General features: G+C 37.8%; 5 protein-coding genes across 5 annotated transcripts in view; all 5 read right to left on the bottom strand.

The window, feature by feature from the left end:
- LOC111780963 overlaps positions 1-380 on the bottom strand; it is a 2,356-nt gene extending 1,976 nt beyond the window's left edge. Inside the window, exon 1 of the mRNA XM_023661343.1 lies at positions 73-380. The gene's annotated coding sequence lies outside the window, so the exon portion shown is untranslated. The remainder of the gene's footprint in view (positions 1-72) is intronic.
- Positions 381-2,770: 2,390 nt separating this feature from the next.
- Positions 2,771-4,533, bottom strand: LOC111784615 (50S ribosomal protein L15, chloroplastic-like). The gene is made up of 4 exons (XM_023665279.1): positions 4,391-4,533; positions 3,947-4,298; positions 3,355-3,506; positions 2,771-3,183 (listed from the first exon to the last, which is right to left on the bottom strand). Exons 1-4 carry the CDS (start codon positions 4,469-4,471, stop codon positions 2,962-2,964), a joined length of 807 nt encoding a protein of 268 aa, XP_023521047.1. The 5' UTR covers positions 4,472-4,533; the 3' UTR covers positions 2,771-2,961.
- A 1,330-nt stretch (positions 4,534-5,863) lies between these two features.
- On the bottom strand, positions 5,864-6,832 carry LOC111808582. The gene has a single exon (XM_023694673.1). The coding sequence runs from the start codon at positions 6,830-6,832 to the stop codon at positions 5,864-5,866; it is 969 nt and encodes a 322-aa protein (XP_023550441.1).
- Positions 6,833-9,695: 2,863 nt separating this feature from the next.
- Positions 9,696-11,314, bottom strand: LOC111810328. Its single transcript, XM_023697065.1, has 3 exons — positions 10,296-11,314; positions 10,130-10,207; positions 9,696-9,986 (listed from the first exon to the last, which is right to left on the bottom strand). The coding sequence occupies exons 1-3, from the start codon at positions 11,100-11,102 to the stop codon at positions 9,981-9,983; spliced, it is 891 nt and encodes a 296-aa protein (XP_023552833.1). The 5' UTR covers positions 11,103-11,314; the 3' UTR covers positions 9,696-9,980.
- A 3,072-nt stretch (positions 11,315-14,386) lies between these two features.
- Positions 14,387-15,293, bottom strand: LOC111810001 (zinc finger protein GIS3-like). Its single transcript, XM_023696530.1, has one exon. The coding sequence runs from the start codon at positions 15,238-15,240 to the stop codon at positions 14,542-14,544; it is 699 nt and encodes a 232-aa protein (XP_023552298.1). The 5' UTR covers positions 15,241-15,293; the 3' UTR covers positions 14,387-14,541.
- Between the last annotated feature and the right edge of the window lie 1,225 nt (positions 15,294-16,518).

The following is a 16,518-nucleotide window of genomic DNA, read 5'->3' as shown; positions in this document are numbered from 1 at the left end:
AAAAAAAAAAAAAAAAAAAAAACACAAGAGAACGAAAACTTGGAATGAAATCGTAGGGAAAACGAAGAATACCTGAAAATGAAGTAGCAGAAGAAGTTGAGGATGAAAGCTCCAAAAGTAAGCAGAGTATTATATACAGAAACGGAAGAAGAAAACAATGGATGTAGATGCCGTAAAGGGGGAAACTGTTACGCACAGATACAGAAAAAGATCAAAAAGGAAAAAGGCGCGGTTTACAAAGGAAGAAGAGAAAGCAATCAGAATAGGAGCACAGAAATGGAAGAACGATGAAGAGAGTAGAGAGATAAGGCGGATGAAGAAGAGGAGCAGAAAAAACCAGTAACGCTTCCCAATTCGGCCCGGGTCTTCGCTTCGGTATTTGCATTTATAATTTCAATTTCCTTTTTTTTTTTTTTTTTAATTTCGTATTTATTAAGTAATTCGCTGTAGCTTTGGCGGTGCCGGTCATGCTACTGCCATGTCAGCACACAAATTTATTTTTGGTTTTTTAAATTAAATTAAATTTAATTAAATTATAAAAAAAGGAAACAAGTTCAAGTTTAGTATGAATTTGAATGTAAAAATGTAAATATCTAAAACATTTAATGTCGTGCGGGTCCCATCCTTCATTGAATCAAATCCGACGGTTGTACTCAATTGCCATATGAGCAACTTGATTCTTACACGTGTCGCTACACATGAGGTTAGTCGGTAGATCTGATTCAACTCAATGAAGTCGTCACGTGTTTACACGCTTTTCTATGCAGCAACTTGAGCGAACTAGTAACTGTATTATTTATGGACATCACTTTGTTACCTGGAAACGACTTGTGGATGAGATTAAACAACAATAATATGATAATAACAAAATTATTGTTTATGTTCTATCTTGCTTATTCTCGGTCTCGGATACACGAGTTGTTTAATTGTCGACAAGTTTTTATCAATGATTCGAATAGACGAATTGTTATTATTGATTGGTCTAATTATTATTACCACGTGTCGAAGAAATTCTCAGTACGGTCAAACAATACGTACAAAAAATAAGAGATATTTAATAGCTTCGACTACACGTTTGAGTTTTACTAAGTTACGATTTTCTAATCATTCGTTGGGAGATCAGAAATAGTATATGTTAGAAATGAGACACTTTATTTAATTAATATAATTTAAAAGAATTATAATTATTTTGATTTTTGATTAAGGAGAATTATTAATAATATCGCATATAAGTCAAGATTTGTTTGATTACTTAGAGATTTAGATATCTAAGAATGAAAGATTATTGCATTTAGTTAATATAAATACATTGATGACATCAAAGTAAGGAAGGATTGTTACGCAAAAACGTTTCTACATTAAGTCAAATATTCACACTCCCAAAATCAAAATATAATAATAATAATAATAATAATAAAATGAAAAATATCAAATTGCATTGCAAATGTAATGATGCAAACAAAAAACCTTGTCCAAAATTTATGGTCTAACTTTGGCCACCAATGTTCTAGAATCAGCTCTTTAAAACGTGTTGGTAAACGCCTTTTGGGATTTTATTAAAATATTGATGACTATAGGATAGTGTGTTAGGAATCACGGCTCTCCACAATTGTATGATATTGTCCACTTTTTTATTAAAATATTGATGACTATAGGATAGTGTGTTAGGAATCACGGCTCTCCACAATTGTATGATATTGTCCACTTTGAGCATAAGCTCTCGGCTTTATTTTGGGCTTCCCCAAAAAACCTCATACCCATGGAGATAGATAGTATTCCTCACTTATAAACTCATGATCTTCCCCTAAATTAACCAATGTGGGACTCACTCTCAATAATCCTCAACATAAAGAACTATTAAATTTTCGAATAATAATTGATATTTTTATCAACTATGGAGTTATGATCCAAACTAAGCTTAAAATTTAATCCATCTCAAAAAAAAAAAAATATATATATATATATATAATAAATAAAGCGGGTAAAACTTGATCTATATTTCCATATCAGCAATATACGATCCTCAACATTAATAAACTACAATTTCCCTATAAAGGCATGTAGAAAAGGTTTTCCCACTACCATATAAGGTATAGCCTAAGGATATCTGTGAGTTTTGGAAGACAGTTTTGATCTTGCTTTTCCGTTTAGTATAAACTCTGCTTGTTTGGAAAGATGTATCATTTTTGGCTCCTGGGTATTGGCTTTTACATCAAAATTCAAACCAAAGCTTGAAAGAGAGTAAAAGACATGGAAAGAAAATCCAAATTTGATAGAATAATGGAGAAAACTAGAAAGGGGAACACCATGAGCTATGCAGCTTTTGGATCAGTTGTCACTTTCATACTCTCTAGACGCAAATGGGCATTATTGAATGGGAGGAAATGAGTCATCAACCAATATGTGATTAATAAACCACATGCCTTGTATCCAAAACAACACTGCACATTACTTATTGAAGCAAACAGTCATCAAACTCACCAAAGATTTCAAATTTGACTATTGCTATCCCCATCGCTCTACTGAAATTCCGTGCTTGACTTGTAATCAACTTAAAAGTTCAACAGTTCAGAGAAACGGATATGTACAAACTGATATGGATGATGTTAATTCAGATAAGCAGAAATAATTTAATGGGTCCTAGACTTTTACCGAAGTGGATGACATGATTGAGAATGATGGCAACGACTAAATTAACTGAATCATCCGTTCTTGATGTTCTCTTATTCTCCCTAGTCAACTCGGATTCCACGCGCTATTTTTTTAATTGTTATGGTAATTTAATATAACTAAAAGAGAGCGTCAACATCTTCAGAGAGAAAATTTTGCACTTGAAAATCAATCATCAATACAATCAGACAACTATGTGAAATTGGACTTAATGCCCACAAATTAGCTAAGGCCCAAAAGTACTGAGGAGGAGATTTAACCTGGAATTTGTCACCAACCGCAATTTTGGAGTCAGTCAGCTTGTTCTGCAGCAGCAGCTGCTGCAGCCCTTTTCTTTGCGAAGTATTCATCAGCCCGTGCGAGGTTCTTAGCCACTGATGGCTTAACCCACTTCTTTCGTCCAGGTAATACAGTAAGGGAACAGCCAACGGCTTCAAGCTTCTCTTTTGCTGCTGATGAAAACGCCCGAGCTTTGATATTTAGCTTCACACTTAGCTCTCCATCAGCTAAAATCTGAAGGAAAGACGAAGTTAAGACAGTAAGAATCAGATACCAAAATCTTGATGAGTTAAGAAACATCTGTTTAAATCATTCAGTTTTGGTTTCACTTCTTGGAGCAGGAAAGAGCAGCATGTCAATTTTGATATGTAATCTTCACAATGAAGATACTCGTGACATTAGTACCTTCAATGGGAGTTTCCTTTCTCTTCCTGATGGGTTGATCAAACCCTTCTCCTTCAAACTTTCCAAAGAGACCTCTTCCCCTTCCTGAAATCCTGCCGCTTCAATGTCTTTCAGATTCACTGGCACATATTTAGGTAACCCAGCATGCATACCTTGCAAAGGAAAAGAAATTGTTCGGCTTCAATATCATAAGTTCATGAATTATATCATCTTGAAAGGAACCAGGAGAAGGACATCAGATTATAGAGTGACTGCTTTTCTCCATTGTCCTGTTCTCCTAAAATCTAACAAAGCCGAATGTCCTAGATCAAGGAATAAGGAACTACACAAATACGAGTACAATCAATACAAACAACTATTAGCAATCGCAATTTCTCCAACAACCACCATGTACTAAGAAGGTTAAAAGAAATTAAGTGGTAAAGAGTGTAGCCAGTATTCAAGATAAGATAGAAAGGATAATTTGAACTCTCCCTCAATGAAGCAACCACAAGTACTAGCCGAAATTAGCCATTGCGGACGCCTACCAGCCAGATACGTAGAGTTGTATAATTCAAATACAAAAGGGAAGTAGCAGAATGATAGAAATTACCTCCTGCAATTCCTCTAAGTTTGGGAATTCTCCGATAAAGAGGCATCTGTCCGCCTTCGAATCCTTTTCTTACACCAGGCCCAGACCTTGATTTCTGTCCTCTCATTCCAAATCCACAGCTACCACCCTGTCCCGCCGATATACCTCTCCCCTTTCTCTTGCCCTTCTTCCTCGAACCTTGCTGTGGTCCAAGATTGTCCAGACGGAACCGCACACTCTCGACGGGGGAGGCAGACAAGGAAGACGCAGCGGCCTGGCTGCGAACAACCAATGGTTTTCCATCTCCCACCTTGAATTTGAGCTTGAGTGAAGAAAAGCTGAACTGCTTTGAATTCAGAACCTTCACATTTCCCTGGAAATGTATGCGAATCAGAGTTCCGTAAATGATAAAAGAATCAACGCACAAGAAAATTGAAATGAGATAACGTCTGGAATTTAAATTACCTTGAAGGAAGTGGTTGGATGAGGCAGAGCAATGGCTGTTCTGGTCAGGGAACTTGAAGATAAGGAAAGAAGAGCAGCCATGGATAAACTGGGAGTCGGTATTTACAATAGTCGTTCTGTTCCCCTTTTCTCCTTTTTCTCAATTCAACGATGCGGGCCTAATGGGCCTTCTTTATTTGCCACCACGATTGGGTCGGTTGGACATTTTTGGGCTGATCATTGATGGGCTTCTTCCCACTGTCGAAGAAGGGCGAGGACGGGTAATGAGACGGCGGGCTGTGGTGGTGATCGCTTGGACACTTTTGTTTAGCCGGCCCACATGCAGTTTGTAACCGAACCCAATTCCGACAAACCAGATAGGCCAATCGGAGCAGAATTCAGATACCCGATTGTTTCCGGCCCAAGGATATCAGTTGAACTATTTATGTCGGTAGTTTTAGGAATTAATTTTATAATTTACTTTATACTTCAAATGTTAAATATTTATGTTCTTATTATTTATGGAAAGAAATTAGACAGTTGGGGCAGAATTGATAGATTCTAAAACTAAAAGGGTAGCTACCAAAAATTCCCAATAATGTTCAATTTGCTTAGTGGGACCTTAGTGGGACCTCAATAGACAGTGATACCATGTTCCCTTGATTTTTCCAGTGTAGGGTGGAATGACGAACTAAAGTTGATGGTTTATTATATAAATGAACTTTTCCATCTCTATCTACAATTTGGTGCAGTTGATTTCATACTTAATAATTGACTAATTAGGCATAAACATAATTAAGCTCTCTCTATGTGGATTTGGTGGTGATGATAGAAACATCAGAAGTTGGGATTGGGTATGATTCGACGCAAATGAGTCATTTATTGTCTCGTCCCCACCAGTCTACCTTTTCTTACTTAATTATCAAATCCATGTTAGATGAATACGACTCTTCATAATAGTATGATATTATCCACTTTGACCGGACGTGAACTTTCAATCAAAACTCCAAAAACCACATCATCACATCTCCTTAAGCCCCTCTCCCTTTTTCCACAGTAACCCAGTCCCACTCCCAATCAATCTCTCTCCCATATTACCAATATTAAATTAGCCTTTTAAAAAATTTAATCCTCTTATTTTATTAATTCCCGTGTTAACGTATCCCAAGTACTAATTGGGTATGGCTAATAAATACAAATTTTTTTTAAAAAAATTATTTTGTATTCTTTTCTTTTTAATTTGTTTTTCCAACCCATTATTTTAACCAGGTGTAGATGTCGGACAAGAAGCATATAATATATAATATGGATTTATAATAATTATTGGGCTTAAATAAATAAATAAAAATTATTTACAGTCTCGTCTTCGTCCTTTTTTTTTTTTGCGAGAGGCTGTGGCTGATTCAGCCATTAATGATTAAGGTAGAAGCGAGAACAGCTGTTGTCTAACTAACCCGAGTCACCAACTCAGCTGCTGACTCGGTTTTTTCTCTTCTATTCCGCTGAAACCATCACCGCGTCGGTGTCGAACCAAGTCTTCACATCCGCCGCCGTTAAATTCTCTATTGGGGATTTCATGTTTCTCACGTCACCGACCCTTATTTTCCCTGCGTCTTCCTCTCTAATATACACCTTTTCGACGCCGGCGAATTTGACCCCCAAGATCTTACCGGCCACCGGCTTCCACTCGGCGATGAGCGCCGGGATTTTAGAACCCACGCGCGTGTCCCACAGATTCACCGATGTTGTACTGGAAACATTCGCCGCCGCCGATAACAGTAACGTCGACGTTAACGAGGAGGCTATCTGCGATTCGCCGGCTAGAATGGACCCGATTTGCTGCTCTTTGATTACATCGTAGACGCGGATTTCATTCGTGTCGGAGTGATGGCGGTCGAATTCAAATCTGAGATTGTCCCATAATTTCACAACGCTTCCACCTCCGCTGACATCGGCCCACGAGAAATGGTTGCCGTCTCCGCCTTGGTTGTGGAAGCTCCGCCGATGCCGAAGTTTCTGAGTCGGTTTCATTTTAAGATCGTTCAAGTAATAATCGGAGCCTCTAACGCCAAAATCCCAGTCAGTGAAGTCCAAACATCGGGAAGACGAGGAGGCGGGCTCATCGGCGTCGTCTTCTTCAAACTCCGACCAAGACGACGAAACAGAGCTCGCAGAGTCGTCGATAGAGAACTCACCATCGGAGTCAGAATCAGCAAAAGTCTCCTGCAAAACACGTTGTTTCCGTCGGAAAATCACAAACAAAAGCTTAATCCGATTAATTACGCCGCTAAACGTAGCAACAACAGCGATAATCACAGCGCTCCATTTCCAGAGATTTAGGGATTGAGAAAGGGTTTGAAGTCCAGATGGGGAAGCCAAAATCTGGGGCAAGAGAGTGGGATTCGGCAAGGAACTAATCCCCGATTCCAGACCACTAAACCTGTTAATCACCGGAATCTCCATATCTCAACCTCGGTAATGGGTAGAACAGAGAGAAGCAACCACAGATTTAAGGAAGCGAAAAACCAAAATCAAGAGATGGGTATAAAAAATTGGAATCGGAATTGGGATGGGAATATTCGGATGAACAAAATTGAAAGAGTGGAGGGATTTCAATTTAGGGTTTGGTGGAAAATAAAAACGGCGAAGGCGAGAGAGGGTTGGAAATGAAAGAGGGGAGGAGTTTTTAAGGGCGAAAAAGCAGAGGATGAGAGGAAAAAAAAAAAAAAAAAATATTAAAAAAATAAATAAAAGAGTGACGTGCAAGATAGATATTGGCTGTTTGGGAGTATGAGAGGGATCCACGTCGGCAAAAAAGAGCAGAGAAATAGAAAATATATACTCTTTATTTGTGGTGAATTAAGAATTTTGGAGAGGGCAGCCGCAGGAAGTAATAATTGCGAGAAGGCTCAAAGGGCTTAGGTGGAATAGGATTGAAGGGAATCAAATTTATAATATTCGGTCATCTTGACACGTGGCAACATTAATGATCCATTGGTTCTTCTCCAGTTCGGAACCCACATTGTCGGATTAGTATGCTGACATGACACTGCTGGTCACTGCTGGCAACATGATCTTTTTATTCGCCATTTTAGAATTTTCGCTAATTAAATAATATATTTTATATTTTATAAAATCTTATAACTTTATACAAATTAATTTATCTTTAAATTAAAAAAAAAAAGGGAAGATTTGAACATATGTATTTTTGTATTTTTTAAATGCAAGTCATGGGAGGGTCGGAGCTAAATTTGCATCCTTAATTCAATTAAGCTCGTTTTACTCGTGGGTTAAAATTGACCATTTTTTAAATTCTTATGGAGATTAGGTTTATTTTGAATTGAAAGCGTGTAAAATGTGATTGTTTGAACAATTTTGGAGACCCAAAATCTAGTTTTGAAAATTTCAATCTCCATTTTGAAAGGCGTTTAAACCATTTGCATTTAATTATTATTGACGAAGACAATTAGTGTAGAAAAATAATGGAATAATTAATTAATAAAAGCAATCATTTTGGTGGGGGGTTTGATGAACACATGAGTGTCCCAAAAGATAAGAACATAAAAGTGAAAATTGGTGGTCGTATAAGGTCATATCCCTAATCATTAATACATTTTTATTTACAAAAAAAATTATAATATAATATTATTGGTTGGCGTTTGGCGTCTGGCAACCACAAAAATAGTCACATCAGTTATGTAAAGCTCCCAATTTGTAAAGTGGGCAAATAAGCTCAGTTTGTTTACACGTAAGTCAAATAAGTAGGAAGATCTTTAATTTATTTATTTTTATAAACTACAAGTTTAGATAACTCACTTCCTGATTTTTCGGATTAAAATTATGAAATTGGACAAAAAAAACAGTAGGAGTCGCACCTAATTATTTACCTTCTAAGCTAAGATTAAGATTAAGATTAAGATAAAGATAATAGAACAATTTTAAAAGAAAGCTCAAAGTTGGCGTATATTCAAAATTAGATTCTAACATTTTTCTAATTTCTCTGACCCTTCTTCTCCCCTGGTTCTAACATTTTTCTGATTTGAATCTCTGAACGGGGCTGCATACATGAAGCTCAAGAGAGAGGACGGTGTGTTGAAGGGGTCATTAACAACTATACTTATGTAACAGTTCAAGATCACTGCTAATAGATATTATTCTCTTTAGCCTTTCCTTTCTAGGCTTCACCTCAACATTTTAAAAGAGGGAAGTTTACACACTCTTGTAACGAATGCTTCATTCCCTTCTTTTATTGAGAAGGAAAAACTTAAAGATGATAATATCTATTAACTAACGGTGAGCTTTGACTGTTACAAATAATATTAGAACCAAAGATTGAGCAGTGTACCAGCAAAAATGCTACACTCGCGTGGACTGTGAGATCCCATATCAGTTGGAAAGAAGAACGAAACATTTCTTATAAGGGTGAGGAAACCTGTTCCTAATAGACATGTTTAAAAACGTTGAGAGAAAGTAAAAGAATGATAATATTTGGTATGTTACAACTTACCAACTTTTGAGATGTAAATTGCGCGAGATGCGTGAGTGCAGAATCTAGCAGTTGATGTGGGTGAGATACTCAGCTTAACAACAAATTTGTGTTCATCAAGACAACATAATTAGTAAGATATTGAGTAAATTACTTACTAATTTTTCAATAAAGAAAAGACATTTGATCCGAAACAAAACAAAAGGCATTACTTCAGGGTGATTTCAACAGAAACAGGATGAATATCAAAAGAACCAATCCCCTAATTGTACAAACCGATAAGAGTGATATAAAAAATTCAGCACTCCACACGAATTCCAAACATTGTGGATATCATCATCATCATCATCTGCATTCTTTCCCTCGAGAAAAGGGACGGGGGGCATAATGCGGGAAGCAAGCACAAGCCGTGGGGGACACACAAGATATAATACACTCTGAAATCAAAAGAAGAAGAGATCCTTGGCAGACAACTGATGGAGGACTCTTGTTATGGGACACCGGAGGCGGAGAGTGTCACAAGGTTCAATCACATTGCCAAATGGGCTGGACTTACATTGTGGGCCTCCTAAACCATCTAACTTCAATTCAAATCCTACCCTGTCAAAAATTTCCTTTTTCATTTCATTACAAACATTTCCTTTATTACAATTATCAAAACTCTAAAAATTCCTTTGTTAAACTCAGGCTACAATAGGGTAGGTAATCAAAATAGGGTGGAATTAGTCGACGTGTTGTGTATCGAAGAAGGTAAGGCCAAAACGGGACGGAACCCATTAACCAAAATATAACAATGTATGCATTAAACAACGGCGCTGCACTTTGTTGAACCCAACAAAATAAATAAAATCATTGAATTTGGATCTAAAAACCAAATTTATGCTTAAAAACATTATTCTTTATTCACCAAAACACACAATAATCAAATGAAATTTTAATTAATACACAAGAATTAGCGTTCTCACAAATCTACTGGAAATCAATGTGCAATTAATTCTCGATTCCAGAAGATGGAGGTCGGTCGTACGTCGTCTTCCATGGATTAGCTTATCAGCGTCGTCGCAGGTTGCTGCTCGCTCCTCGCTGCTCTAACTTCTAAGGCTCCTCCTCGATTACATTCCGTTGCTACCTCTGCACAATCAATTAGGACAAGATTCCGATCATAGGAATCATCAATTTCAATTTCATTTTTCGTTTCGGGCCAAATATTGAGAGGATTGGTTTGATCAGATTTACATTTTAAATCCAGAGAAACAAAAATAGGGCGGAATTACCTTTCCGTTTTCTTGGATTTCCGGCACGTCGTAGAGATCGGCGGTGATCTCCGTCAACCATAATCCGGGGAAAAGCGTCTGCAATGGAGAGGGGGAAAGAGTTGAAAATCCAATTTCGGAGAAGATAGAAAAGAGAAAAAACGAAGAAACGGGAGAAGAACCCTACATCCATTTGATTTTGTACAATTCTGGGCCTCTTTTTGGGCCTTCGCGGCGGCCTGCGTTCCATCATAGCCATGAAATCCTCCTCGATCTCCTTTTTGGAAAGTGCTACCGAGAATTTCTCCCTTTCCTTCTTCTCCGTTGCCAGTCGCCGCCCTGGGGACTTCTCCCTACCGCCGTCACCGCTTCTCAACGGCGAATTTCGAATCGCCCTTTTCTCCGCCCGCTTTTCGATCTTCAACACTTTACCACCGCCCTTACCTTCGGCAATTGTATCGATCGGAGCCTTCGACGCCGCCCTCCTCACCCTCAAACTCCACGATTTTAACTCCTTCTCCGGCGCCGGCGCCGGAAGTTTTTTCTCCCGGTTGGGCATATCTTCCTCATCGTCGTCGTCGTCGTCAACCACTCCATCTCTCCAGAATTCAACCTTCATTCTGTCGGCGGCGGTTTTTAGATCAACCATGAGTTTCTCTCTTACCGCCGCTATATCTTCCTCGCCATCGTAATTATCGTGGATCTTGGACTTAGAAGCCCTAAGTCTCTTTGCGGAATCCTTAAATAACGCCGGCCTATCCGTGTGAAACTTCCGGCAGTTCAACCGGACGGCGGGCGTAGGGCGAAGAGAGGGCGGAGGAAGGTCGTCGTCGGCGTCGGCGTCAGGGCCATCGGAGTCCAATTTCATACAGCGGAGATACCTCTGATTTCCCCACTTCAAGAAGGAAAGGGAGAAATTATGAAGCGGTTTCGATCTCTCGAGTCCCATCGCCATGGAGTCTAGTGGTGTTTGTTCGGAATCGGCACAAACCATAACCTGGCCGACAGAGAATTGAGAGACGGAGATCAGATCGGTCCGTCTAAAACAACAATCGGAGAGAAAATAAGGAAAAGTGAGAGAGATTTTTGAGGGTCCATTGGTTGGTGAAATTGTTCATATTAGTTGTGTTTGTGCAAACGAAATACCGCCGGAAAACGCCAGATTATACACAAAAAGAGAGTCCTGGTTTGAGGGGGTGCCCTTTTTTTTTTTTTTTTTTTTTTTTTTTTTTGGNTATTTTGGTTTCAGGGCTTCGCTTTTATTTTCTTTTTTTCCCCTTCCAAAAAAATTTCATTTTAATTTTAATTTGTTACACGTTTTTTGGTTTCTGTGGATGCTACTAAAATGCGCCCATGCTTCTATCATGCGCCTCCTATTGAAGATTTCAAGGCTCCATATGACGTCGTTTTGCTATCTTATTTTTATTAAATTACAGCTTTGACCCTAAGCTTTCAATCCTTTTCTATATTTAAAAATAATAATAATTGTTTTCTTTATTTAAATAGTTCAATAAATGATCAAATCTACAAAGTCCTTGAGCCTAAACTACCTATTATTAACTTTTTAATTATAAATATTAAACACATATCATCCATCTTGAAGATGTTCGTGGGCTTTGCAATTCTCAGCCCAAATTACTTTCTTATAGGAAGATGTTTATGGGCTTTGCAATTATCAGCCCAAATTACTTATTATGGGCTTTGCAATTCTCAGCCCAAATTACCTTATTATAGGAAGATGTTCATGGGCTTTGCAATTTTGAGCTCAAATATTTTGGATATATTAGTAGATCTGATGAGAGTGATGAATAAATGTCCACCAACTTCATAGGATCTGCTCTCTCTAAAACCTAAACCCTTTACATATACTTGCTTCAAATGGTTGCAATAGTTGGATTTGTGGAGCCAAGACAAAGCCTGCGAGATAGCGTCGAGATGCTATCGTGAACATAGAACAAAAGGCATTGTATCAAAAGTTGAGGAACTACCTTCAATTTAATTATATCAATACTTCAGACGTTGAAGTGATCAAAGGCTGCAATCATAATAGTCGATGAAGTTGAGATTCATGCCTTGTGTTCTAAAAGAAAGAAAGTTTTCATCAAACACTTAAAGTTTTCTGTTTCCTTCTAAATTATCTGTAAATAAGCAGGAAATGATATTGTGAGATCCCACGTCGATTAGAGAGTAAAACGAAATGTTCTTTATGAGGGTGTAGAAATTTCTCTCTAACAAACGCGTTTAAAAACCTTGAGCCATTGCTAGCTATAGACTTGAATCGTTACATTCTCATTTGCAAAGATACACGGATTTTAGTGCCATTGTTGAAACTTGTGGGTCACCCATGGAAGCTTTACTTGATTCCCTTCCCTTTCACTTTTCTTTCTCGTAGAATATTGTATTACTACAACAAGTTGGTGCTTCGTTTTCAACTCTCTCAATAATTCATTCATTGAATGTTATGAACAACGTTCCTATACATATCTCTACAATAATATGATATTGTCTACTTTACACTAATAGAAGTACCGTATCTCATTTATATACCTTCACGATCTCCTTCTTACACAACTAACATGGAATTTTGATCACCAAAGCCTAAATTTTAATTATAGAACACTATAGTTCAATGATTACATTATATGTTGTCAAGTCTTTGTTGGATATGCACATCTGTTCCCAAAGTCTGGGGTCATCCTCAAAACCAAGGCAGTGATATAGGGTCCACAATTATGGGCCTCTTAACAACACCTTTATTCTCCCATCAATGAAGCTTCTACAATTTCTTGGGTTTCTTTCCATTTGAAGCACGACACGACCATTTTCAAATGACAACAACAAAATTCCCACTCCATTGTTTCATATTCTCCAATCATTATTCAACAAATAATTTTATAATGAATTGAGATCAGATTCTTTGTTGACACAACTTTTGCTCAACCCATAATAAAGGCAAGATTGTTTGATTTAAAAGATGCGTTTTTTGTTGAACCAAACCCTAAAACATTTTGGATCAAGATGTGGGGAAGCTAAAGGTAATTGTTCTTGTAATTGTAATTGTAATTGGTTGGGCAATGTTGACTTTGGAGTGACAAGAAAAGTTTGAACCCTGTGTTTTGTTTTGGTTAAGAGATTATAATGCTCAAACCCTTTTTGTGACCCACCAATCATAATCACCATGAGTTGAAAAAGAGTGCTCATAAAATGTCAATAAAGCTCTAGAAGGAGGCCGGGAGGGATCATTCTGAGTGTCAAGAGTGTGCAACAGCTTTCAAACCTCACATGTCTTCATAATTTTCTATCCCTTTTTTCACACAACAACCCACCATAAACTTGAAGTAATTAGTAACAATAAGTTAATACCCTTTTGAGCGTGAGAGCATAAACTCTCATGACTTTGTTTTGGGGTTCCTCAAAATGCCTCAAACCAATGGACAGAGTATTGTTTGATTATAAGTCCATGATCATTCCCTAAATTAGCCGATGAGGACTTTCATCATCCAACATAGTCGATTGTATAGTAGGAAAGATGAAGCTTTTGATGACTTAATATTTGTTCATATTTAAAGTTGTCATTTCTCTCTCACCAAGCACCAAGAAAAGACCCATCTTATTCTTTGGCTGGAAGCCAACCTTGTAAACTAATGATTGAACAATGAGCTTAATTATCGGACACACCGAAAGATTTGCCTTGCTTTTTTTGCTTTGTTCATACACTATATCACTCACACATTTCTTCTTCTTTATAACATTCATTACTTTACAACATTAACTAAATGATTTCACGACACATAATTAATATGTTCCGCACAAGCATGCATCTGGTTTATAATATGTTTAATCCCCAAAACACTCAATATATAAAATATAAAATAAAACATTTAGTGTTTCTAGAATGCTTTTAGACGTATGCATCTGGTTTCGTTATCCCTTTCGGTGTAATTAAAAATAATTTCGTTATTCAATTTGTAGCCACTAAAATCTTGTACCCCTTTAATATATGTTAAACTATATACATTATGATGGGCCATACATAATTCAATAATTTTATTTCTATTTTATTTATTTATGGTAAATAAGTTGTTCATCACTGAAAATTTAAATGCTCTTTAATATACATTCACGAGGTTAGAATTGTCAACCACGTTTTTCAGGGCATTCAAATAATTTCTACGACAAATAAAACAATAATTAAAAAAATAATAATAATTTAAAAGTGGTTGTCGGTTTGAAATTGATCATCGGTGTTTGGCATCGGAGGAAGGAATAAATGTGTTTTTTTCGAAAGAGATAATTTTGATAATAATAAAAATAAATAAATAAAATAAAAAGAGGAAGAATTTACATGATTCCCAACAAGGGTTTTTGAAAAATTTGCAGACACAAAAAAAACGTACGAATACAAATCATCGGAGTTTCGAGATCAGCGCTTTTCACGGCGCCGCCGGAGCCAATCTCAGATGCAAATCCAAACCAATTCCGTCATCGAAACCCGACCCGTTTTCCCCTTTGGTGAATCTCTTCAACGACATCCCCTCGTCGTGGATTTGTGATCCCATCGCGAATGCCATGGAATTCCCCACTCCGCGGCCGTAGGATGACACCATCGCGGCCTTCCCTCCACCGCCCGAGGCTGGAAAGGCACACCCATGTGATGACATCTGGATGGGCGGTGGCGTGCGGGGCATGTAGACCCAGGAGGAGGTTTCGGGTGCGGAGGCAGGGTTGGAGAGTAGGAAGTGGGGAGGGGCGGTGGCGAGAAGGTGAGGTGGAGGAGCAAAAGCGGAGATAATTGGGTTTCTAACGTAGGCAACGGCGGCGTTGCGTGTGGCTTGTAATTGGGCACGTTTAAGTTGCTGCCTTTCCTTCTTGTGGGCGTTTTGGTGGCCACCGAGAGCCTGTGAGTTAGCGAACTCGCGGCAACAGTATTGGCACTCGTATTTGCGGTCGGTGGAAGGGGTGAATACTCCAGATTCGGATGACCCAGTTGGGGTCTTGGCAGTAGTAGAGTCATCATCTTCCAATTCCTCGCGCACATCAAAGCCAAACAGCTTTAATTTTAAGCGGGTGGTTGTGGGAGTGGTGTGGTTTGGTTTGGATTGGATGTCCAATTCCAATTCCAAGCCAGCCATTTTTGGCAAGAAACAGAGCTCTAAACAGAGAGAGAGAGAGAGAGAAAAAGAAAGAAGGGGCTATTATAATGTGCAAGGACTTTGGAATGCATGGAGGGTTGATTTATAAAGGACAGAAATGGAGGGGTAACTTGGAATTGATGAGTAGAAGGGCAGAGAAAAGGTAAGATTGGTGCAAATTTTATGATATAAAAAGCAAGAAAGGAAATGGACAAAGAAAGAAAGTAAGACACATGGGAGTTGCAAGGACACCACTTTGTCTCATACATAACATCGCCGACTCTCTCACCCCTTTCTTTTCTCTCTCTCTCATCTAATCTAACCTTTCAATACCCCTTTTCACAACACCAACAAAACATTCTCACATTTTCTTTATCTTTTCTTCTCCTACTTCTTTTCTTCTCCTACTTCAACAAGGTAGAGAAACGTTTTAAAATCGTGAAACTGATGTCGATACGTAATAGACCAAAGCGGATAATATGTACTAGCAATGAGATTGAACTATTACAAATCAGAGTCAAACACTAGGTGGTGTGCCAACGAGAACGTTGGGCCTAACAATGAGTTTGAGCTATTATAAATGGTATTCAGAGCTAGACACTGAACAGTGTGCCAGAGAACACTAGACCTCCAATGGAGTGGATTGTGAGATTTCACATCGGTTGGCGGTAAGCTTAGGCTGTTACAAATTTGTATCAAATGGGGTGGAGCATCTCCATAGAGAATGAGAAAGGAGCGAGAAGAGATTTAAAACCATGAGACTGACAGCGATATGTAACGGGTAAAAGTGGATAATATTTGCTAGCGGTGGTTTTGTGCGCTTTAGCCCGTTACGTATCGTTGTCATCCTCACAGCTTTAAAACGCATATATTAGGGAGAGGTTTCCACACTTTTATAAGCAATGTTTCATTCCCCTCTCCAATAAACATCGGATCTCACAAAAAAAAAAAAAAAAAAAAAAAAAATTTTTTTTTTTTCAGAGCGTGGAAAAATCTTCCTCGTCCCCTTAGATTTGATTAAACTATGAGAGCCAAACTAAAACAGCCGAATCTTATAAACAAATTAACCGTGACTAATTATTATTCAAAGACTCGTATAAACAAATTAAAGTAATCCTAAATTTTGTAAATTTAAAATTAAAATGTCTTGTCGTATTATAGTAATGTATACATGGAATGTGTGTGGCATTGGGAAGGATCCAAGAATGCATGTGAAACTTAGGATTAAAAATTTAATAAATATGTATGATTGAATTATTAGTTTAATTAATTAAATTA

The sequence above is a fragment of the Cucurbita pepo genome, chromosome LG01, assembly GCF_002806865.2.
Source record: "Cucurbita pepo subsp. pepo cultivar mu-cu-16 chromosome LG01, ASM280686v2, whole genome shotgun sequence".
Lineage (NCBI taxonomy): Eukaryota > Viridiplantae > Streptophyta > Magnoliopsida > Cucurbitales > Cucurbitaceae > Cucurbita > Cucurbita pepo.
This window is presented reverse-complemented; position numbering and strand designations above follow the sequence as displayed.